This window comes from Ceratotherium simum, chromosome 39 (assembly GCF_057802395.1).
Source record: "Ceratotherium simum simum isolate JZ-2026a chromosome 39, ASM5780239v1, whole genome shotgun sequence".
Lineage (NCBI taxonomy): Eukaryota > Metazoa > Chordata > Mammalia > Perissodactyla > Rhinocerotidae > Ceratotherium > Ceratotherium simum.
In genome coordinates, this window is record NC_141938.1 from 16057748 (window position 1) to 16080485 (window position 22738).

General features: G+C 68.6%; 2 protein-coding genes across 2 annotated transcripts; one reads left to right on the forward strand and one right to left on the reverse strand.

Annotated features, from left to right (window-relative positions):
- The first annotated feature begins 4010 nt into the window (after nt 1-4010).
- On the forward strand, nt 4011-13053 carry TMEM259 (transmembrane protein 259). The gene is made up of 11 exons (XM_087425909.1): nt 4011-4328; nt 8866-9108; nt 9781-9880; nt 10259-10369; nt 10643-10765; nt 10843-10943; nt 11030-11087; nt 11180-11263; nt 11546-11678; nt 11752-11851; nt 11941-13053. The coding sequence occupies exons 1-11, from the start codon at nt 4107-4109 to the stop codon at nt 12481-12483; spliced, it is 1818 nt and encodes a 605-aa protein (XP_087282035.1). The 5' UTR covers nt 4011-4106; the 3' UTR covers nt 12484-13053.
- Nucleotides 13054-13129: 76 nt separating this feature from the next.
- Nucleotides 13130-21246, reverse strand: GRIN3B (glutamate ionotropic receptor NMDA type subunit 3B). Its single transcript, XM_087425907.1, has 9 exons — nt 20821-21246; nt 18365-18957; nt 16868-17900; nt 14899-15044; nt 14690-14805; nt 14416-14567; nt 13950-14114; nt 13810-13868; nt 13130-13607 (listed from the first exon to the last, which is right to left on the reverse strand). The coding sequence occupies exons 1-9, from the start codon at nt 21244-21246 to the stop codon at nt 13205-13207; spliced, it is 3093 nt and encodes a 1030-aa protein (XP_087282033.1). The 3' UTR covers nt 13130-13204.
- Between the last annotated feature and the right edge of the window lie 1492 nt (nt 21247-22738).

The following is a 22738-nucleotide window of genomic DNA, read 5'->3' on the forward strand; positions in this document are numbered from 1 at the left end:
CCGGTGAAATGGCGACCAGTGGACTGTGGGAGGGTCAACAATGAGCCAAGGGCTCTGGGTGGAAACGTGGTTTGCTGGTGTCTAGGTGGGGAGCTGTGAGGGCAGTAGGGACTCAGGGGTCCAGGTGGACCCCGGCATGTCCTGCTGGGGCACAGTGATCAGCAGCACCCAGGGCACCGTGGAGGCCTGTGGTGGTGGGCGGCTGCTGGCCCCACACCCAGGGGTGTCCTCGTCACACCGGCTCCTGGTGCTTGCCCAGGGGGCCCCCAGCGACTCTCCAGAGAGACCATCGTGAGTTGGGGGGCTCTGGAGAAGTTGCACGTGACGCTGGCCTGTGCCTACAGCCCTGTGTCCACCCGGCGGGCCTCCTCGCAGGGCAGGGGTGGGCCCGTGTCCTGGGTGCTGGGTCCAGCAGGACGGCTGAGGGGCCACAGCAGCAGCCACAGGGGCAGCGGGGGGTCCAGGGAGCGGGACGGGGGGACCTCTGCAGGGCCGGTCAGGTGCTGAACCACAGCAACAGGACTGAGCCTGGATGGGTCCAAACCCCAGAACGGTCCGCACTCCGGCGCCCCAGGCAGGCCCCCACCCCCGCCAGGCCTCAGTCTCCCGCCTGTGAAGTGGGCCACCCCCAGGGTTGGTATTTCCTAGGTGCCCAGGAAAACGCCCGGACATCACCAGCGCCACGGGAGTGCCCGGGGATTAAAATCCCAGCGTTCTGACCAGGGCTGACCCAGGGGACCGAGATGACAGAAATGGCCTCCTGGGTACTGTCCACCTGTGCAGCCACCGGGCCGCACGGCTGCTGAGCACTGGACTCGTGGCTGGTGCGGCCGGGGAAGTGAAGGCTTCATTTTATTGGACTTTAATTAATTCTGACTTAAAATAAAACACCGACACCGCACCCAGTTTTGGGAAAACGTCCGAGTAGATTTGAAGCATCTGGGGAACGTGTGCATTTTCCTCTTTGGTCTCAGTTCGACTGCTGCGGCCGCAGACACCCGTGTCCGAGGGCAGGTCCGTGTCCCGCCTGAGGTGGGCTGGGGGGGACGCGCCGATCTCCCAGACTCTGCTCAGAAAAGCACGTGAAATGCCCTCGCTGATCATTTTTCAAATCGATTACACGTTGAAATGATATTTTCGAGAGATCGAGTTATGTGAAACGTTGCTAAAACTGTTCTCTTTTTAGTTCTTTTAATGTGGTTTAAAACTTAAAATTACGGGTGAGGTTCGTCCTGTGTTTCTATCGGCCAGCGTGTTCTGGACCGTGGGCCAAATCCACATACTGCCTCGTTTTTTTTTGGTGTGGCCCGTGAGCTAAAAAGTGGAAAAAATCAAAAGACGACTCTCTCCCGACACGTGGAAATCATAGAATATTCAGATTTCAGTGTCTAGACAAAGCTTTATTGGCGCAGCTGTGCCCACTCATTTACAGCTGGACTGAGTCGTCTCTGGGCTGCAAATCTGAAAGCACTGGCTTTTCGGTCTTTTACAGAAAATAAGTTGCTAACAACCCCTGGTCTAGACGGCAGCCTCCCAGAACCCAGGAAATCCAGACTCGGACATCCCAGAATTCAAAATCCTGGGGTTCCAGAAGCTTAGAATCTTGTAATTGGAGGAACTCTGCCGAGAACCTAGACTCAGGGAACGCCGGTGTGTGGGGTCTGTAAGATCCTAGGACCGCGGAGCCCGGGTTCCAATCCTGACTCCCCACGGGCTGTGTGACCTCGGCAATCACGCTGGACCTCTCTGTGCATCCGTCTCCAGGTCTGCAGAGCGCCCACTGCCCTGAGGGCAGCTGGCCGTGGGGAGCGGGTTAAGACGTGGAAATATGTGTGATAGTGGAGGGATGCTGCGCAGGGCGACCTGAGATAAGGCTTGTTGACTCAACACGTGCAGAATCTTAGGAATTTTGGCCTCGGCCGCGGGAACCAGGCAGGGCGGTCCCGGGCCTCTGCAGCTGCCTCCGCCCTTGACCCCGGGCTTGTCCAGGACTGACCCCCGGGAGACCGTGGGGGCTGCCAGATGACTTGGGGCTCGTTGGGGGCAGCTCCAGGTGCCCCAGGGTGGGACCACGGTGATGCCCGCAGTAGGGGGCCACAGCTGGAGGACCTGGGGTTGCAGGGCACTCCCCCTCCCCTGGGTGTGGGCTGGCGGGCAGGGCCTGGGGGTCTCGGTGGCTGGCACAGGGGCTGCAGGTGCGGCCAGGGCCCTGGGGCGATCCTGTCCCTGCACTGTCCCAGGAGGGTCAGGGCAGGACCCCAGGCTGGGCCCTCTAGCGGGGGCCTTGATGCCTCCTGGGGGGGCTTCAGACGCCCCCCCTTGCTCCCTGCAAACAGGCATTTCAGCCTGTCTGCTCCTGTGGCTTCCTGGCCAGGACACCTGCAGGGACAATAACAAAGTAGCAAGATGGTAACAGTAAAAGCAAGTAGTAACAATAGCAAGTAGTAACAATAACATCTCAACCGCCAGGTCAAGAACCTCCCTTGCTCACAACCCCCGTGGCTCCCCATTGCCCCTTAACCAAGGTGCCTCCAGGCCCCTCCACAGCTCTGAACTCGTCTCCCCCACGCCCGCCCTGCCCCGCTCTGCTCCAGGCTGCCAGGCTGGCTTCACTCCCCAGGTCAAGGGGACATCCACCCGGCCTCTCCATTGGGAAAGATTGTTTTTCTCTTTTGTAACTAACAAGTGATCTGGGAGTGATCCATAATAATTTCAAGCGTGTGCATTTATTGAGCGCCTACTGCATGCCAGGCCCCGTGCAGGGCGCTCTCTATGGGACAGGAGGAGAATGACTTCCTCAGAGGCCCCGTCTGCGCCCCTCGCGGTGGGCTGCTCGCCTTCAGGAGCCAGACCAGACACCCCCTTGTCCCCCTGCTGGCCCCGAGCCCCAACACCCGGCACTGGCCCTGGGGCGCTTTTTTTGCAGCAGGCCTGGGTGTCCACTGTCCTTTCCCCAGGCGGCCTCCCAGCCATCGCCCCACGCGTCCTGCCTCCCCTTCCTGCTGCCCTTCCCGGTTCCCTGCGGCGGAAGCACCTGGCATACAGTAGGCACTCAGTGAACGCTGGGTCCTAGTACTTTCCCGGCTGCCCAGAGGCGCCGAGACGTCTCAAGGATGAGCACGTGACCCGACGTTCCCTCCCAGGCCGGGACACTGGAATGTGCCCGGGCCGGCGGGCGGTGGGGGGACAGGCACTGTCCGGGGGCGGCAGGGGCTCAGAGTCCTGCCCACCCCTCGTCCCCGCCCGGCCGCGGTCGCGCGGGTGGCATGGGACAGGGACCTGACCCAGCGGGGCCGGTTCAGAGCAGCAAAAACTAGGCGGCGCATGACGGTAGGTGGGCGAGCAAAACCCGGCTCGCCCCCGAAACCACCTTCTCCCGTGCACGCAGCAGGCGCCCTGTAAAGCCCCAGACCTCACTGCGGGGGGGGGGGGGGGGGGCGGGAACGAGGGAGGAGGCTGGTTCGCCCAGTCGCCGATCTCCGCGGTGAGCACAGCCCGGCGAGGCCCTCTGACGTCGCGCGGCCCTCTGACGTCAGGAGGCTTCAGCGAGGCAGCGTGGAAGTTTCACCACGCAGCAAACACGCCGAACGCGCGGCTTGCAGGTATATTTACTGAAAATAAATAAAGCTACTTTACACTTATGCCAACTTGATGAAACTTACACTCGGCGTGACTTCCTAGAGCATCACGTATAAGAAAATCTCCTACCGTCACGCTTCCTTTGATTGTCTTTGATCATGTCTAAAACCCTCCGATGTTGACTAATTTTACCTCCCAAGAACGCCCTCACAGCCGCGGAGGATTGTGGGGGCAATATGCAAAACAAAGGGCCGGCCGCAGCCCCGCCCCCGGCGTCCTCTCGGCGGGTTGGCCCGGCTAGAAGTCGGGGCCTCCGCGGGCGGCCGCCGGCATCCCAGCGTGCCCCGCGGGCGCAGGGGGCCGCTCTGGCCGGGCACGGCGACTCGCTGGCGTCAGCAGGCCGCGGAGGCGGAAGATGGCGGCGGCGGCCGGGCGGCCGTGAGCGGCGGCGGCGGCGGGGACGGCCCATGGCGGCCGGGAGGCGCGCTCGGGGACCCGCGGGCCGCTAGGGCGCGACGCGGGGCGGCATGTCGGAGCACGCGGCGCCCGGGGCCCCGGCGCCCGGGCCCAACGGCGGCGGCGGCCCGGCCCCCGCGCGCGGGCCGCGCACCCCCAACCTGAACCCCAACCCGCTCATCAACGTGCGCGACCGGCTCTTCCACGCGCTCTTCTTCAAGATGGCTGTCACCTACTCGCGGCTCTTCCCGCCCGCCTTCCGCCGCCTCTTCGAGTTCTTCGTGTTGCTCAAGGTGACCGCGGCCCCGACCCCTGACCTTTGACCCCGGCGGCGGGCCCTCCCCCGGGCCTGCGACCTCTGACCCCACACGCCCGGGCAGCGAGCCCCTGGGGACCCTCCCTTAACCCTGCGACCTCTGACTCCTGCCCCGAGACGTCCGCCTGGGGAGCCCCTGGTGTCGCCCCGTGGTGGCCCTGGTCCCGACCCCAGGAGCTCTCTCCCGGCCGCGCCCACCCCTGGTCCCCGCCTCGCCAGGCCCCGACCCGCCGGGAGCCTCCTCCTGCCCTGTGACCCCGAGCACCCGCTCCCCACTCTCCGGGCCGGTCCTGACCCAGAACCGCAATCCCGGGCGGCCGCACCCCCGGACACGCCCCCGGCCCACCAGCTGCCCCGGGGGCGCTCCCGGTCCACCGCCTCCTCCTCCCGCCCCCTTTTCCTGGGGCTGCCCCCTCCTCGGGACCTTTCACTGCCCCACCCGAGTGTCCCTCCTCCGGGTGTCCCGGGAGTGTGACCTCGCTGAGGACATTCGCCGGCGTTAGTGGCGAAGTCACAGCAGCGCGGCGGCTCACGGCTCAGCCAGGGTCCTCCCGGGGGGCTCCGGGTTCCAGCGGGAGCGCGGCCCCGGGCCCTCCACGAAGGGTCTCCCTCGGGGGCAGCTGCGACCCCAGAGAGGGAGCTCGCGGGGCCGAGGTTCGGTTCCCGAGCACAGGGTGGTCCTAGCTGTCACCTGACACGGTGGGATGCTAACGCCGCCAAGTGGGCGCTGGGCTCCTGGGCGCAGAAAGGGCTGATGTTGGCGGTCGAGGCGCGGGGGGTGCGGCCGGCGGGGTCGGTCAGGAGCCTGCGGCTGTTTGGGGTTTGGCGGAAGGAGCGCAAGTGGGGCTGCCCAACAGACCTGGGTGCGTCCCGGCCCCACCGCAACCTCGGGGAGGCCCCTGAGCCCCCCAGTCCCTCCTGCGAGGCTGACCTGGGCTGTCCGCCTTATGAGGCTGCGTGCAGGTGGCCTTCCCGCCCCTCCCTCCCCACAGCCCCCAGGACGGCTTGGGTCCCCTCCTGAGACTGTGAGCAGCCGTGGAGAGTTACAGGATCGGGGTGCCTTACTCAGGCTACTGGGGACAGTGAACAGAAGTCTGCGTGTGGGCGTCACCTCCTCGGGGACAGCGAGCACTGTCCTCCCCAGACAGAAGGAAGCACTGGGTCCGCAGGCTGACCCCTGTCACTTGAGGGGTGTGTTCTGTGCCAGGTGGCACCCTCCCCAGGGACCTCCATCTCCTCTGAGAGCACGTCCTGGTCACCTCAGCTCTGTGTACCGCTCCCCGATTTGAGAGCAGATGGGTGTTTGTGCCAACCTGGCGGACAGGATCCACACCCAGGGGGTCCCTGGGCAGGTGGCCCCCGAGGCTCTCAGCCCCCACGCTCCCTCTCTGCTGTGTCAGAGCCCGGAGGCCCCTCGTTCCTCATGGATCTCCCCGGTTCCCTCGTCTACACAGCGAGGGCCCCTCATTCCTTGTGAATCTCCCCGGTTCCCTCGTCTACACAGTGAGGGTGGACCACTGGTTCTGAGTTGCCTCAGGTTGTGGAAAGCTCAGCTCCTTTGCTTCCTGCCCGCCCGGCTTCCGGTGCTCTTGCTGCGGAGACCGAGGTCCCCTCTCGGACTTCCTCTCGCTGGCCTCTTCCTGTGGCGCCTGTTCCGCTGAGCTCACGGCTGCGACCCGTCAGACCCCCCGTCTCCCCGCCGTGCCTTGGGGTCGTGGGGGACCCGTGTCCCGTGCCAGCTGCTGGGGAGCGAGAGGCGGCAGGGCCCGTGTTCAGGGCCCTTAGAAGACCTCCCCCCCCCGCCTCGGCTGCCACCTCTGCTGGTTCTCCTGGCACAGAGTCCTGAGCAGCTAGCATGGGGTACTTGGGCCCATCAGGTTGGACTCTGGACTGAGGGCATCCTGACTCTGCAGCCACCCAGGTGATGCCCGCAGGGGGAGGGGCACTGACACGTGCCCTTGCCACTTGCTTCCTCTGAAGAATGGAGGTGACAGGCCCCTCAGGGTCACTGTGAGGATTAAGGACCGGACGTGTGTGCAGCCCCCAGGGTCCCTGCACACGTCCTCTGTGCCGCCTCAGGCGGGGCTCTGGGCCCCAGCAGTGAGGGGGCAGATGAGGGGGAAGGGACAGACCGGGCATGGGGGGTGGCCTGTGTGAGGGGGGGGTAGCAGGAACAGCATGTGCAAAGGCCCTGGGGCTGGAGAACAGCAAGGCCAGCGTGGCCAGGGAGGTGACAGCGCAGGTCCCACAGAGTGGCAGAGGTTGGGGGCTAGATCACCCCAAACCTGAGGAGTGAGTGGGGCAGGCTGCTGGGCAGCGGGTGGAAGGCCCCAGAAGGAAGTGGGCAGGGCTGCTGGGTGCTGCCTCGCCTTGGGGGGGGGAGCACTGCCCCGTTTGGCTGTTGACAGGTCTGGAGGGGACTGAAGCCTCGTCTGCCTGTTTGTTCCATAATGGGGAAACTGAGGCTCAGACTGGGGGCGGGCCTGGTCAGGTGGGGGGAGAAACTCCTGGCCCTGCCTCCAGGGACCCGCCCACTCCATCCATCTCAGCCGGGTTGTGCATGTTGGTGCGGTTGGGCCTGCTTCATGTGTCCTCCCTTGGCGGGACCGGTCAGTCACACCTGCCGTTCTCCCTCGGGACCCCGCCGCCCCTGCCCGGCGTGTCTTCCGGGTTCAGCTCCTGGCCCTCCTCTCCTGGCCGTGTGGCCTCTCTGCCCAGTTCCCTGTGTGCACCTCGTCTGTGCACTGGGGCCATGGCGGACGCAAGCGTCCCTGGGGCGGTGCTTGGGCAGCCGCTGGCAGTGGCCACACAGCGTGTCAGCACTTCTGTGGTGTGCTGGCATGTCGTGCGGTGCTGTCCGCCTGGCCCCGAGTGGACGGTGTCCTGGGCACAGCTCCCGCTGGACAGTGGGCCTGCAGAGCGTGGCGGGGCTGAGCCGAGGGACTGGGGATCTGCTTTCTGACCACATCCGGCTACTGCCGCGCATCCCTCGCTCTCGTGACCCCTGTCACGAGCTCTGGGGTCCCCAGGAGCACTGACCCTGTGGCCACACCTCAGGGTCCTGCACAGCTTGGCCTGTGGGAGGCTCTGCCACCGGGGGTGCCCTCGCAAGCCTTCCTTCCACGCCGCCTCCCCAGACCGAGGTCCCGGCTCTGGTCTTGGCTTCGGCATCCGTCCCTCGACCTGAACTCCTGGGGCTCGGGGGCTGGGCCGTCTCTGGTCCTGTCTCAGCAGTGTTGTTGTCCCCGTCCCCTGGGCGCCGTCGGCTCACAGTGGTGCAAGGGAAGGAGACTTGGGAGCTAACACAGCGGGGAGTCTGGGTGGGCTCGCCCCAGCTTCAGGAGTCGCTGGATCCAGGACTGCAGCAGGGCGCCCAGATGGGGGCCTCTCCCTGTCCTGGGGCTCTCTGTCCCCCTCAGGTCACAGTCACCGTGGTCAGGACGGGAGCGGGTGCTGTGCTGGCCCAGCCTTTGCCAGGTCTGCAGGGTGGGCTCCACGGGGGGTGCCGGGGGTCCACGTCTGGCGCTGGCACTGCCCTATGGGGTTCGTGCCAGGGTGTGGAAGGGATGAGGTTCTGGAGGGCCTGCTGGTGGCCATGTGGCCCCGGGCAGTTCACCACACCCCGCAGGGCGGGGAGGGGCTTTGTGCTCTGGATCCTCTGTCTTCTGGGCTCCTCTGCCCCGTGGTTTTGAACCATGGTCAGCTCTCCTGGAATTTGGTCTGAGGGTGTGTCCCTGGTGGGGTCGTGTCAGAGGCTGCGCTGGCCCAGCGAGGGGTCACCCCGTCTCTGAGCAGTTCCTGAGGTCACTGGCTCCGACACCCCTTTCCTGGGGTGACAGCAGGCGCCCTCAGGCAAGCTGGGCCCTTTCCCAAAGGGGTGAGGCAGTGGGTGGGTCACGAGGGAGTGATGTCCTGGGCTGGGAGGGTGACACTCGGCCAGCTGGGGCCCCATGAGAAGCAAAACTGTCTGCCGGTGAGGTGGGCTCCAGGGAGGGGGTGGCCTTCTGATGCGCCTGCTGGGAGCCGGGTGGGAGGTGCTGTCATGGGTGATGCAGGGAAGCGTCTCCCCCGGCACAGCTGACGCAGGCCAGGTCACTCTCTGTGGGGGGCCGTCCTGGGCACTGTGGGGGGTTGAGCAGCATCCCTGGCCCCCCCCCACTCAATGCCAGGAGCACCCCCAGTGTGACAACCACAGATGTCCCCAGACATGGCCCAGTGTCCCCTGGGGCAGGACTGCCTGGTGGGAACGGCTGCTGTCCCCGTTTTACAGATGGGGACACCAGCCTCAGAGCGGCAGAGCGAGCTGGCCCTGCTGTGGGGCCTGTGGCCCAGCCCCTGAGGGCTGGCTGTGTCTAGCTGGCGAGGTCAGGGGTGCCGTGAGGACAGCACGCGGGAGGGGAGCACTTGGCGAATGGCGCCTCGGGCTCTGCCAGGTCTCCTGTTGGGTGGGTTCCCACACGCTCCCAGGTAGTCACAGGGATTCCCCAAGCCTCGCTGACGACGCCACCCCGCAGGCGCTGTTCGTGCTCTTCGTGCTGGCCTACATCCACATTGTCTTCTCGCGCTCGCCCATCAACTGCCTGGAGCACGTGCGGGACCGCTGGCCGCGGGAGGGCATCCTGCGCGTGGAGGTGCAGCCCAACTCCAGCCGCGCGCCCGTGCTGTTGCAGTTCTGCGACGGTGGTGGCGCGGCCTCGGAGCCCGAGGACGAGGAGGAGGAGCTGAGCATGGAGATGTTCACCAACAGCTCCGTCAGGGTGAGCCAGCCGGGCGGGCACGGAGGCGCTCCGTAAACAGCGTGTGGGAGGTCACAGCCGGCTCGCCCACGCCTGGCTGCTCCCCTGGAGTAACCTTGGGGTGCGGCAGGGCCTGGGGCGCACAGGGCAGTGCCGGCGACTCAGGGCTGGGGCGTTTCCTGCCTGTCTCCTGAAAGGGACTGGCTTGGTTCTGGAGCCCCAGAGGCTCTGGGCCGAGGGCTCTAAGCGGGTCCTGTCGGCCTTAGATGGCGCAGCTGCCGAAGGGGTGCTGAGCGTGAGGCATGTGGGTGATGGCAGGCACTGGCGGGGTCGGGCGGGCGTGTGAGGCCCCCAGCCTGGAGGAGGGACGTGCCTGGATGGTCAGAGCTGGGGTCCCATGGTGAGGGCTGGGCAGTTGGGGTGTTGGTGCAGACCTCGCCAGGCAGCCCTGTGCCCCGGCCCGAGACCGCCCTGCTCCAGGGCGCAGACCCTTGCCTGGAGATGGCTGCTCAAGGGAGCTTGGTGTTTGGGGGGTCTCGGCCTGGGGTCTTTGATGGGACACGAGTTAGAGACTTTCCAGCTCAGGAGGTGGACGACGTCTGGCAGAGGCGGCCAGGGGCGGGAGAGAGTGGCCTCCAGGCGTGACCCCTTGGTGCCACAGCCTGCTGACGCCCCGCCTCCCGGCACCCGCAGTTTGAGCTGGACATTGAGCCCAAGGTGTTGAAGCCGCCGGGCGGCGCCGAGGCCGTGAACGACAGCCAGGAGTTCCCCTTCCCGGAGACGCCCTCTAAAGGTACGCGCCACCCCAGCCACATCCTGGCGCGGCTGCTGAGGCGTGCGGGCGAGGTCAACTCAGGGGCACTACCTGGGTCACTGCCTGGCCAGTGGGACTGAGAGTCCCCGCAGCCAGGTCAGCACTGGCCGGGAGGATGGCTACTCTGTCTTAGCTTCTCCATCTGTCAGCAAGACGTGAGGCCCTGGCTCCCCTGCCCTGGGACCCTCCTCTGTGAAGGGGGGGTCGGGCCCTGCAGCTCGGAGCCACGCGTTCTCGGGGAGCTGCCCAGCCCTGGCCCTGTGCCCTGAAAGTCCCGTGGGGGGCTGACCAGCCGTCCCGGGCCCCTGCAGGCCGGGACTGGGCGGGGCCGGGGCTGAGCGGCTATCCCGCCCGCAGCGTGGCCGCAGGACGAGTACATCGTGGAGTACTCCCTGGAGTACGGCTTCCTGCGGCTCTCACAGGCCACGCGGCAGCGGCTCAGCATCCCCGTGATGGTGGTCACGCTGGGTGAGTCGGCCTGCCCCCGCCTGGGGCAGCCCCGGGCGGTCGGGTCTCCGGGGAGTGGCCCCAGTGGGAGACCCGGAAGCACTAGAGTCCAGGGTCTGGTCCGTCCCAGGGAGGGACACGCGCTCTGCGGCTGCGGGAGCCCCTCCCGAGGTCTCATCCCCTAGCCATTCAGGGTCACGCACTGCTGCGTGGGGGGGGCCCACTCTCAGAAACGAGGGTCTGGGCTCCCCCGGGGGCCCTGGCCAGCCGCACACCCCGTCCCGGCCCTCGCAGACCCCACGCGGGACCAGTGCTTCGGGGACCGCTTCAGCCGCCTGCTGCTGGCCGAGTTCCTGGGCTACGACGACATCCTCATGTCCAGTGTGAAGGGCCTGGCCGAGAACGAGGAGAACAAGGGTGCGGCGGCGGCGGGGACCGGGCGGGGCGGGGGCGCGGGCCGGGGCTCGGGCTGACGCGCCCCCGCGCCCCTGCAGGCTTCCTGCGGAACGTGGTGTCGGGCGAACACTACCGCTTCGTGAGCATGTGGATGGCCCGCACGTCCTACCTGGCCGCCTTCGTCATCATGGTCATCTTCGTGAGTGCGCGGGCCCGGGCTGGGGCTGGGGGGCGGGGCGCGGCGGCCCCTCCCCGGCCCCCAGGCCTCATGCGGCGCCCTTGCAGACCCTGAGCGTGTCCATGCTGCTGCGCTACTCCCACCACCAGATCTTCGTCTTCATCGGTGAGTGTCCCGGCTGGGCGGAGGGGGCCCGGCCCCAGGCCCTGCGGCCCCCGCCCACCCCCGTCTGCCCGCCCGCCGCCCTCTGCCCGCAGTGGACCTGCTGCAGATGCTGGAGATGAACATGGCCATCGCCTTCCCCGCTGCGCCGCTGCTGACCGTCATCCTGGCCCTCGTGGGTGAGTGCCTGCCCCGTTCCCCGGGCCCCGCCCGCCCCGCCCCGGGCCCCGCCCACCCACGGCCCCGCCCCTGGGCCACCGGCCCTGCCCCGCCCGCCCACGCCCCGCCCACGGCCCGCCCCGCCCCCGCCCACCCACCGCCCCGCCCACGGCCCGCCCCGGCCCCGCCCCCCCACGGCCCCGCCCCAGGGCCCGCCCACCGCCCCCCGGACCGCCGGCCCCGCCCACCCCCGCCCCAGGGCCCCCGCGGGCCCGCCCACCGCAACCGCCCCGCCCCCGCAGGCATGGAGGCCATCATGTCCGAGTTCTTCAACGACACCACCACGGCCTTCTACATCATCCTCATCGTGTGGCTGGCTGACCAGTACGACGCCATCTGCTGCCACACCAGCACCAGCAAGCGGCACTGGCTGCGGTGAGCGGCGGGGCGGGGCGGGGCGCGGCGGGGCGCGGCGGGGTGGGCGGGGCCTCACCGTCCCCGCCCGCAGGTTCTTCTACCTGTACCACTTCGCCTTCTACGCCTACCACTACCGCTTCAACGGCCAGTACAGCAGCCTGGCGCTCGTCACCTCCTGGCTCTTCATCCAGGTGCGCGCCGCCCCCGGGGGCGGTCTGCGGGGTTCCCGAGGCCGGGGTTCCGGCTCCGGGCCGAGGCTGACCGCGTGCCCCGCCCGCAGCATTCCATGATCTACTTCTTCCACCACTACGAGCTGCCCGCCATCCTGCAGCAGATCCGCATCCAGGAGCTGCTGCTGCAGGCGCCCCCGCCGGGCCCCGGCGCCCCCGCCGCGCTGCCCGACGACCTGAACAACAACGCGGGCGCCGCGGCCGCCCCCGACCCTGCCGGCCAGCCCGCCGCCCTGCGCCCTGGCGCCGCTGGGGGCGGCGGGGTCCCCGGGCCTGTGGCCGAGGCGCCCAGCTCCCTGGTGGCGGCGGCAGCCTCCGTGGCCGCGGCGGCCAGCGGCGAGCTGGGCTGGATGGCGGAGACGGCCGCCATCATCACGGACGCCTCCTTCCTGTCCGGCCTGAGCGCCTCCCTCTTGGAGCGGCGGACGGCCGGCCCCCTGAACCCCAGCGGGGGGCTACCCCGGGCCCCCCAGGACAGTGCTCCTCCGGGCGACTCCCCAGCACCTGATGTGGCGTCCCCGGCCGCGGCGGGGAGTGGGCCCAGCGCTGAGACTGTGGCCCCAGCGGACGCGCCCTCGGAGGTCGTCTCCTGAGCTTTGGGCAGCGGACCGCCTCTGTCTCTGACCACCCCGCCTGGCCAGCGTGACCTGGCTGGAGCCCTGGGGGTCGGGGAGGTTGTCCCCGGTGGCCCTGGGACTGCCCGGCCTGCCATGGGTGGTGTGGGGTCCATCACGTCTGCCGGAGGCGGGCTTCTCCCCGGGTGTGGGCTGCCCGGGGCCTGTCCCTGCTGTTTGTGGGGGCCCCATCCGTGAGGAGAGGCAGGCCGGTGAGCTGGGTAGGATGGGGGTTCCATGGAAGGTTCTGGAAGGGGGTGGTGGAAGGTCTGGAGCGAGCTGTCCCGGGGCAGAGCAGGGTGAACAGGAAGGGGCCCGCGCTGTTCCCGCCCCTCGGCTGGTGCTCCGTCGTGCGCAGTGCCTTTTCCGCGGCCCCCCCTCCGGGGCTGCGCCGGGCCGGGCCGGGGTGGAGCCGGGTCCAGCCCGCCCAGGGAGGGGCCGCGGCCGCACCCATCGCTCGCGAGGAAGGTGGAAGGACGCTCATTCCATTCTATTTAATTGCAGTGGACACAGTGGTGTTTGTACATAGAATAAACTGCTGACAGCGGCCCCGCCCGCGTCTCCGTGTGCGTCTGTGCGCGCGTGTGCATATGTGGGGACCGGAGGGGCCGGCGCCCCCGCTCCCGGGCGGGATGGGCTTCTGCGCAGGCGCGGGGTGTGGTCACCGCGGACGCGCGCCCCTGGTGGAGCCGCGTCGCCGTCACCGGGCGGCCCCGGGCCCTTCGGCGCGGGCCCGGAGCAGGCGCAGCGGCCGCTGGCGGGCGCCGTCCCCGAGCTGGGCCAGGAGCTCCGCGCGCCGCCCCAGCGCCCGCCGCAGCCGCTCCCGCGCGCCCGCGATGCGCCGCTCCAGCGCCTCCAGCTCCTCCAGCCCCTCCGGGTCGCCGGGCCGGGGGGCGCCCGTGGGCGGCGCGGCGGGCGGGCGGCCGTTGGAGCAGAGCCAGACGGGGCCCTCGGGCGACCCCGCCGCGTCCGCGTCTGTGTCCGCGTCCGGTGCGACAGCGGCCCCCGCCGGCTCCAGCAGGAAGCGCACGTGGCGCTCCCGTGTCCAGCGCCCCGGGCCCGCGGGCGCGGCCGGAGTGTCCTCCCGCTGCTCCTCAGGAGCCCTGGGGACGCGGCACGGACGGGGCTGAGGCCAGTGTCGCCTCGGGGCAGGGTCAGCGGCGTCCCACCCACGCTCCTCTGCCCTCTGGGGTCAGGGTCCCCGGGGAGGGCGCGGGCGGCTGGACCGAGCGGTCCCGGCCTCGGGAGGGGGCTCGAGGGCGGGTGTGGGCCGGGTGGGGTGCGGACCGGCCCGGGGTCCCTCACCTGGGCTGCGGCTCCTCCTGCCCGTCGGGCTGCTCCGCGTGGAGGGCGCGGTGGATTCTCTAGGAGCCCGGACAGAGGCCGCGGGGGTCAGCGTTGGCCGGAGGCCGCCCCCCGCCCCGCGCCCGCGTGGCCGCGCTCACCTGGCTCGTGTGCAGCCAGTACTGCAGCCGGTGGCCCCTGCGGATGCGCGGCAGCGCCAGGCGGTAGAAGACGTGCTCGCCCAGAGAGCAGAGCAGGGCGCTGCCCAGGCCCAGGCAGAGCAGCACGAAGAGCCCCGAGAAGTGGTAGATGCCCATCTGAAGGGTCTGCGGGCGGAACGCGGGCACACGCCCCTCACGGTCACGGCAGACCCTGGGGGCCCTGACGTGGGGGGACGGAGGCTGGGCTAGAGAGAGAAGCCTGGGGTTGTGGGGTTGGATTGGGAGGTGCAGGCTGCCAGTATTGAGGAATGAGACTTCATGGAGGAGAGGGCACTGGAGCTGGGGCTTCTTAGGATGAGTAGGAGTGCACAAAAGCAGACAGATAGTCTTGGGGAGGAGCAGGGTGTTGGCCACCTCAGGCTCAGGGACCCCGCCTACCCCCACCCCGTGTCCGGGGCCCGCGCACCTCTGTAACGGCGAACACGCGCTTCCCACAAGGCACCATCTTGTACCACTTGTCGTGGAGCAGGTCCATGAAGCCCGAGGACTTGTACCGGCTGATGGACTCGGACAGCTTGGAGGTCAGCGGCGAGTTCTGGGGGAGGCCGATGCCGTAGCCTGGGGGAGGCGGCGTCGGGTCGGGGCCGGCCGGGCGCAGCCGCGGGGGAGCGTCCCCCCCGCGTCGAGCCCCCAGCGGCTCCCCGCGGCCCCGGGGTCCCCCGGCCCGGGCGCCCCCTCACCCTCGATGGCGAAGGGCTTGCCCACGGTCAGCAGCCTGCAGTCGGCGTCGATGGAGACCTCATAGTCCAGGAGCGCCTTGTCCATGATGAAGGCGTTGAGCTGGGGGGGGTCGCTCCTGCCGGGGCGGGGCGGGGTGGGGTGAGCGCCCCTGCCCCCCGGGGCCCCCTCACCTGGCACCCCTTCCCCCGCCCCCACGCCCCAGCCTCACGTGAGCATGGCGACGCCGCGGGGCGTGGTGGGCGCGCTGTGGCCCCGCATGTGCGCGTGCATCTCGGGGAAGCTCGCCGTGATGTAGGCCTCGGCGCTGCTCTCGCGCACGGTGCCCACGCGGAAGCCGGGGGGCGGGCGGTGCAGCTGCGGGCCGGACGGGTCAGCGCCCCGCTCCTCGGCCGCCTCCCCACCCCCCCCACCCCCCGCCTCTGCTCCGGCCCGGCCCCGCCCGCCCCCTCCGCCCGGTGACATGGGGCCGGGTCATTCTCTGGGGGGCCGTCCTGGGCACTGTGGGGGTAGAGCAGCATCCCACCCACTCGATGCCAGGAGCGCCCCGGGGTGACAACCACAGATGTCCCTAGATGTGGCCCAGTGTCCCCAGGGGGGCAGGACCACCTGGTTGTAAACTGCTTTTCTAAATGCCCGCGTGTCCATCTCCACATGGACTCGGCCCTGAACCCCAGGCCGCGCCTCCTCCCCATACGCCCCTCCTCGCCCTCTCCCCTTAGGGTCACACGGGCGCCCCAAGCTGACCACGTCCAGGACCCCGTCCCTATCCGCTCCCTGCACCTGCCCCCCTGGGTCCCCACCGGTGAAGGCGGCTCTGTGCCCCCTTCTCTCCCTCTGTCATCTCCATGTCCGTCCATCTGCACGTCCTGTGGGCTCAGCCTTGGGGACACTCGGCCCCTGCCCACTGCTCTGCGCTCTCCATGGTCCCCACCGTCCCCGCTGGACCGGCACCGTCCCCTCAGCTGGTCTCGGGGCTGCCCCCCGCCTGTGCCGGCTCCTGGTGACCGCGGGAATGGTCGAACTGGCCACCACCTCCTCCCTCCCAAAGCCAGACCCGAGGCGGGTGGAGCCCCAGAGCAGAGCCATCTAGAACTTTCTGCCCACGGAAACGCCGTGTAGGGTGCTGTTTTTGACTGGCTGTTGAGCGGTTACATCTAATGTAATTAAATTAACTTAAAAAGTAGCCACAGGTGGCGACCGGCCGGTGCCTCGGCCAGCCCGGCGTCCGGGGTTTATTAGAGTTCACAGAGGACGCGGGCGGGGGGGCAGCGGAACAGAATAGACACCCCCGGGGGACACAGCCGGCCACATGTGACAGCGGGAGACACCATGGGACCAAAAATCCCACGAATTCTCCCAAACAAGCAAATCACCGGGAAAGACAGGTGGAGAGAGAACCGAGAGTTGAGAGTTTTCTTCTTCTGTGGTGTTGGCACGTTTAAGGTCCACATTCAAACAAACCGTGAAAAATGAAAGACACCCGGGAAAACAGGTCCCCAGTGTTTGCTGATGTCCCCAGGATATTTTGGGTGAAGAGACACAAGGTCTGGGATTTGCTCCATGATAACCCAGCACTGGGGCTGGCATGTGGATTTTTGGAGCTGGGTGATGGGGTCGTTTATGGCTCCCTACTCAGGAATACTCAAGATCTTGCATTTAAAAAGAACATGGAGAGTGGGGTGTGTGCCTGCTCTGCCCGCAGCCCTCCGAGGCTCCTGGTGAAAGTTCTTTCTCGGACAGAGCCACTCTCGAGGCTCAGGTCCTTCTGTGTCCACGGGCCCTGCACGATCTGTCCCCTTTGTCCCCCCCCGCCATCCCCCTTGGTCACTTGGCTCCTGCCCCAGGGCCTTTGCACAGCTGTACCCTCTCTCTGCCACTCTCCTCCTGACATCTACATAAAAGTCCGTCATGCGTCACCCCTCCTTGACAAATCCTGAACCCATCTGAGAAAACATCCCTGCCTAGCCCTCCCCGTGTCCCCACTCTGTCTTATTTTTGTCACCACCTCACACCCCGGCTGTTTTGCCTATCTGTCTGGACTCCTGCCATCTCTCCCCTGGGACCTGGATCTTTGCCTGTTTCATCCCAGCTGGGTCCCCAGCACCTGGCACACAGCAGGCGCTCCATAAATGCTCGAGGGACCTCCCAGCTCCGCCCGGGGCCCCGCGGCCGCCCACCTTGGGGTCGTGGATCCCCGACAGCTCCTCGAAGGTCTTGTCGCCCACCATGACGGCGGCCAGCTTGGCCGTGTAGCTGGACAGCACGAGCAGGCAGAAGATGGCCCAGAGGTTCATGAGCAGGCGGCCGGTGGGGCACTTGGGCGTCTTGCTGGAGACGGTGCGGCCGAAGAGGATGGCGTAGCAGAGGTTGAGGGCGGACGAGTAGGAGAAGACGGTGGCGCGGTTGCGGCCGCGGGGCGTGAGGCCATAGGGGCTGCGCCACTCGTAGAGCGTGAGGAAGAGCGCGGTCAGGTGCAGGGCGGCGAAGACGCCCAGCCACATGGCCCAGTGCAGCGGCCAGGTGAAGGCGCCGAGGGGCGAGGCGGCGTCCCGCGCGCGCACCAGGATGCCCAGGCTGGTGGCGAGGAAGGGGCTGCTGAAGTCCAGCACCCGCGAGCGGGCCGAGTTGATGCTGAAGCTGGTCACCGCCATGTGCGCCCGGCCGGCCAGCAGGTCGCCCACCAGGCCGGTCCAGCGGCCGCCGCGCAGGGCGCCGTACTTGCCGTCGCCCACGATGTAGAGCTCGACGTCGAAGGGCGCGTCCTCCGCCAGCCGCGCCAGCAGGTCCATGCAGTAACCGTAACAGCAGCGGCGCACGGCCCGGGGCGCCGAGCCGTCGGCCAGCGCCGCGAACAGCGCGTCCAGGGCGGCCGAGTCGTTGGTGCCGGGCGCCAGGCACAGCTGGCCCGCCGGGCACTGGCCGTCCTCGTCCGGCTCGCGGGCGAACACGAACGGGTGCTCCACCAGGGTCACCACGCGCAGCCTCGGCCGCGCCCCGGCGCCCGGCGGGGGTGGGGGCCGCGCGGCCACGCCCCCCGGCTCCCGCTCCAGCCGCCCGTCCCGCCAGGTGCCCACCGTAGCCCAGGCCGGCGCGCCCCGAGGGTCCTGGCGCAGGCTCCACACGCGGAAGGCCCGGGACATGTGGACCCGGGAGGAGCTGGTCACCCACACGGGCCCCGTGCGGCCCTGGAAACTCGTGTTAGCCAGGAACCTGGCGGGAGGGGGACGCGCGTCAGGGCCGCAGGGGACCCCCAAGCCCAGCTCAGACCCCGTCCTGCGCCTCTCTGAGTGCCCACACCTGGGGACCGCTGTGGAGGCTGTCGGGTCCCCGACACCTGATCCCTGGGCCAGCCGGGGCTGTGACCACACCCCTGCCGGAAGCCGACAACTGACCGCCAGGTGCAAATGCCCAGGCGGGACCCCCGGGCTCTGGGGCGCTGTCCGCCCTCTCGCCGACCTCGCCCAGCTTGTTCCTGACCTGGTCCCCTGCCCACGCTGACCAGAATCCTTTCCTCAGGCTCTGCTTACACCAAGACAGGGACAAAACCACCTGTCATGTGGGGACGGTGCCCTGTATACAGCAGGTGCCCAATGACGAGCCCTTCTGTGACCTGCAGGCACACACAGCTCCAGGTGGGGCCCGCACACCCTCCCCGAAGCGGGGTCCCCACTCACTGCGCCAAGAGGCGGCCCGAGGACTCGGGCCCGGCGGGCTGAGGGTCGTTGCAGTCGACCCCGGCGGGGAGGAGGGCTCGCTCTGGCTGCACACGGGCCGCGCTGCCCAGCGCCCGGGCCACCAGCTCCACGGCGTCGTGGACAGCGGCCTCCAGCGGGGGCCGGGCCACCTCGCCCAGTGCCAGCAGCCCGGGCGGCAGGCCCTCGGTGGGCAGGGCCTCAGCGGGCAGCGGCGTGCCCAGCAGCCAGTGGGGCCCCGGGGGCGCGGCCTGCAGCACGCGGCGGGCGCGGGCGGCGTCGCAGCCGAGGAGGACGGCCGCGGGCACCTGGGCCGTGCCCCCCGCCACCGCCCCCAGCGGGGCCAGGCGTGCCCGCAGCCCCGCCTCGCCCATGTCCGGCCGGCCCAGGTCCAGCACCAGCTCCGGGGCTCGGCCAGCCCGGCTCGTCCAGAGGGCCACCAGACCATGGGGGTCCCGCACGCGGCAGAGCGCCAGGCCGACGTCCTCCCAGGCGTGCGCCCGCAGCACCGACACCAGCACGTCTAGCAGCGTCTCCAGGGGGCTCGCCCAGGCCAGCTGCAGGTGGAACGGGTTCTGGGAAGGGGTGGGTCACAGTTAGGGCTGGAGACTTCCACGTCCCAGCACCCCCTCTCCACCCCCATCGGCAGGTGTCACTCATAACCCGATCTCGAGCCTGCCTCCTCCCAGCCCCACCCCTGCTCTACACCCTCTGTGGCTCCCCATCGCCATCGGCACAAAGCCCAGGCTCCTCGGCCGGATGTTCGGGGCCTGCTCTCTTGGCTCCGGCCACCCTGGTGGTCCCCCACTTCGAGACTTTTTCATGTGCCGTTCCCCAGTTGGAATACCTTTCTGCCTCTGTGCCAGCCAACTCCTATACATCCTTCAAAACCCAGCACCATTGCCCCTCCTCTATCCAGACGTCTCTGCTCCTCAGGCAGAACTCTGGCCCCCCTCAGGGCTCTCCCAGCCTTGTGTCCCTTGTTCACCCCCTTCCTGACCTCACGCACCCCACCCCCCCTCGAGGGCCAAAGACTGGAGTCCATAATTGTGAACTGGCTGCTGCCCTCATGCTCAGAGCCAAGCTGGAGCGCTTCCCCTTGGGGCTCCTCCTTACACACCAAGGGCCCCCGTGCCCAGCAAGCCCCGGGCTGAGCGGCCCCTCTGTGCCCAGCGGCACCCAGAAAGTTCTGGATTTGCTCTGAGCCTGTCTGGGAAGGACGAGAGAACTTTGCCAGACACCTAAGGGGGGCAGCGTGTCACTCGGTGGGGACAGGGCGCCAAGGTCTGGGGGAAAGGCCCGGGCTGCTGCTCAGTCCCTGGGGGCCCCAGCCTGTCCCCCCAAAGCCTGACGGTCCCTGCAGGGGCGCAGTTCCAGGAGGTGGCAGCAGAGGGCGCCACAGGATGGGATCTGGTCCTCATCTTTCCACTGGGCAGGGGCAGGGGGCTGATGACCCCGGGCTTCCTCCAGGGTCAAGGTCTCCCCTCCCCGAGAAGGACGGCCTGGAGGGGGCTCCCAGGTGGGCCTGGAGGGAGGGAGGCGCTGCCAGCCCCCGTGTCCCACGTTAGGTCTCTCCCTGCTGGCCCTGGAGGGGGCCTTCTCCTGGGGCACAGCGGGCTCCCCAGAGCCCTGCCAGCCGCCTTTCTGTCCTCCTTGTCCCATCGGCTACTTATTTGGATCCCAATCGGGGCCTGGGGGGTGGGATCAAGAAGAGAGAAGAAACTTCCAGGACTCGGAGGGGGTGGGGTGACAGGGTGGCCCTGGGGACCCGAGCAGGCCATCGAGGAGGCTCCGGGGTGGGGAGGCCTCGGCCTGGAGGGCGTCTGGGAGGATCCTGGAAGGAGGAGGGTCTGGACGCGCAGACCCAGAAACTGCGCCCCGGAGAGCGAATAGAAAGACCCGCTTCCCTCCCCAGCCCCGCGGCCACGCGCGGTGGAACCGGGAGGCGCCCTCACACGGGGAAGGGGGACAGGTCCTGGGGCCGGAAGGGGCAGGGGCCGCGGGGGGCGGGACTCCGCCACAAGGCCCGGGGACGGGGTCTACACGGGAGGAAGTTCTGAGGGTTCCGCCTTCGGAGTCCAGAGGCGTCCCGTGGGGTCCGGAGCTGCAGGTCCGGGGCTCTGGGTTCCTGCGCCCTGGGCTCCCGCCTCCGGTTCTAGGTCCCTACGCTCCGAGTCATCCGGGATCCAGGGGTCCAGGTCCCGGGAGCCCGGGGCAGTCTCGGGGCTTCCATCATCGGGACTCCGAGTCCCCACGCATCCAGACTCCTGGGCATCCCCGCGGGCTTCTGCATCCGGGGTCCAGAAGTCTGGGTCCCATGCGCCCCAGGGACCCCGGCATCCGGACCCCCGGTCCCCGCGCTGCAGGAGCGCCCCGGGGCCTCCCTCATCCGGCCCCCCGGTCCCCGCGCCCTGACCCCCGCGCCCGTCCGCGCGTACCGGGGCGCCCAGGGGCGCGCGCGCCTCCCGCCGCAGCACGCTGAGCACGGGGGTCTCGGTGGCGGCCGCCAGGAAGTGCAGCAGCAGCAGCTCGGGCCGCGCCGCGGGGAAGGCGAGCACGGCCGCCGCGCCCGGCGCCGCCAGCACCTCGCACAGCGCGCGGGCCAGCGAGGCGGGGTCGCGCGGGGGGGGCGCGGCGGCCACCAGCTCCAGGCTCAGGTTGTGCGGCAGCCGCGGCGCCAGGGCGGCCCGGGCCAGGGCGGCGCGGGCGCGGGCGCGGGCGGCGGGCGCGCGGGGCAGGAGGGCGCCCAGGCGCACGGAGCCCCCCAGGCGCGCCAGGACCCCGCACGGCTGCGGGTGGCCCCCGGCGGGCCCGGGCCCCAGCGCCAGCGCCAGGCCGAGCCACAGCGCGCGCACGAACTCCATCCCGAAGTTGCGGGAGGCGCGGAGCCGAGCGGCGGTGCCACCGCGCGGGAGGCGGGATCGTGCCCGGCCCAGCCCCTCCCTCCCCGCCCCGCGCCGGCGCACCCCTCCCTGCCCCGGCCGCCGCGCGCCCGCCCTCGCCTCCCCCGGGTCCCCAGTGCCAGGTCCCCCAGGGAGGAGTGGGACCCCCACGCAGAGCGGGAAGCGGAGGCGCCGATGGCCACACGCGTGGGGCGGGGGTGCGCGCGGGACCTGACCACTGCTCTTCCCGGCTCGTGCCAGGCTGCTTACCTCCCCATTCTACAGAGGAGGTGACTGAGGCATTGGGGTTAAAATCGGTCCCACACTCACCCCTGTTCTAGCCCAGGATCCTCCATCCCTGTCCAGCCCGGGGACGCTGCCCATTGTTCTGTCAGGGAAACTGAGGCCCGAGAGGGGTGGGATTTGCCCCCGTGGTCGCTCAGCAGCACCTCCCACCTCCAGGAAGCAGTGTCTACCCAGACCGACCCATCTGTGTTCTAACATCCCGTGCACCCTGGGGAAACTGAGGTAGGTGTGTCTGATGGGAAGCAATAGGGTGGCTGTCCTGTCCTCCAGCAGAGGGCAGGCAACTTGGGCCAGAGAACTCCTCTTCACCCTTCAAAACCCAGTGCCAAATGCCCCTACTCTGAAAAACGTTCCCTGCTTATCACCCAGAAAGAGGCATAACACGGGCCTCTTAAACTCCCACTCCTCCACCCCCACCTACTTTAACTCCATGACGCTGTTATCTTTCTGTTCATTTATTTGATTTCTTATTTTCTGGCCATCTCCCCCCCTCAGTTCTGGGAGGACAGGGCCTTGTTAACAGCTCTTTCTCCAGGGCTTGCACACAGTGGGCGCTCTATAGTTGCTTGTTGCTTGAGTCACTGCTCAGACAGGGACACTGGTTACATCAGCCTCCACCGCTCCAGAACCTTCCGTAGCTCCCACCGTCGACCAACCCCAGCCTTCTCTTGCGTTCTCTGGGCCTCCCCACGTCACATGGCCCGGGGTCCTCGTGGCCCCGGCACGCAGCAGGCGCTCCGGAAACGCTGCCAGCGCCCTGCACGGAATTCTCTCTCCCGTCCTCCCTGGGTGGGGGGAGCAGAGAAAACCGAGCCAGGGCGGATCCAGCACGGAACATTCCAGGCCCGATGAATGAATCCGCACTTGGCTGACTTTTCACACACAGAAACCACCTCCAGTGGGAGCCGATGTCGCAGGCAGGAAAAAGTCTCCATTAGAGAAATAAAAGCGCCAAGTGCCAGCTGGCGGTATGCGCCGAATTTTGGGACGACCGTAATGAGGGCCAGGTGGCTGGGTGCCAGGGGACAAGGAAGCCACCTCATCCAGCCACCGGGCCAGGCATCGCAGGACAGGGAGGGTCCCCGCCTGAGGCCACCGCCATGCCAGGAGCGCCCCCATGTCCCGGACGAGGCGCCGGGGTATCAAGTGTCCTCAGGGACCCTCCCTG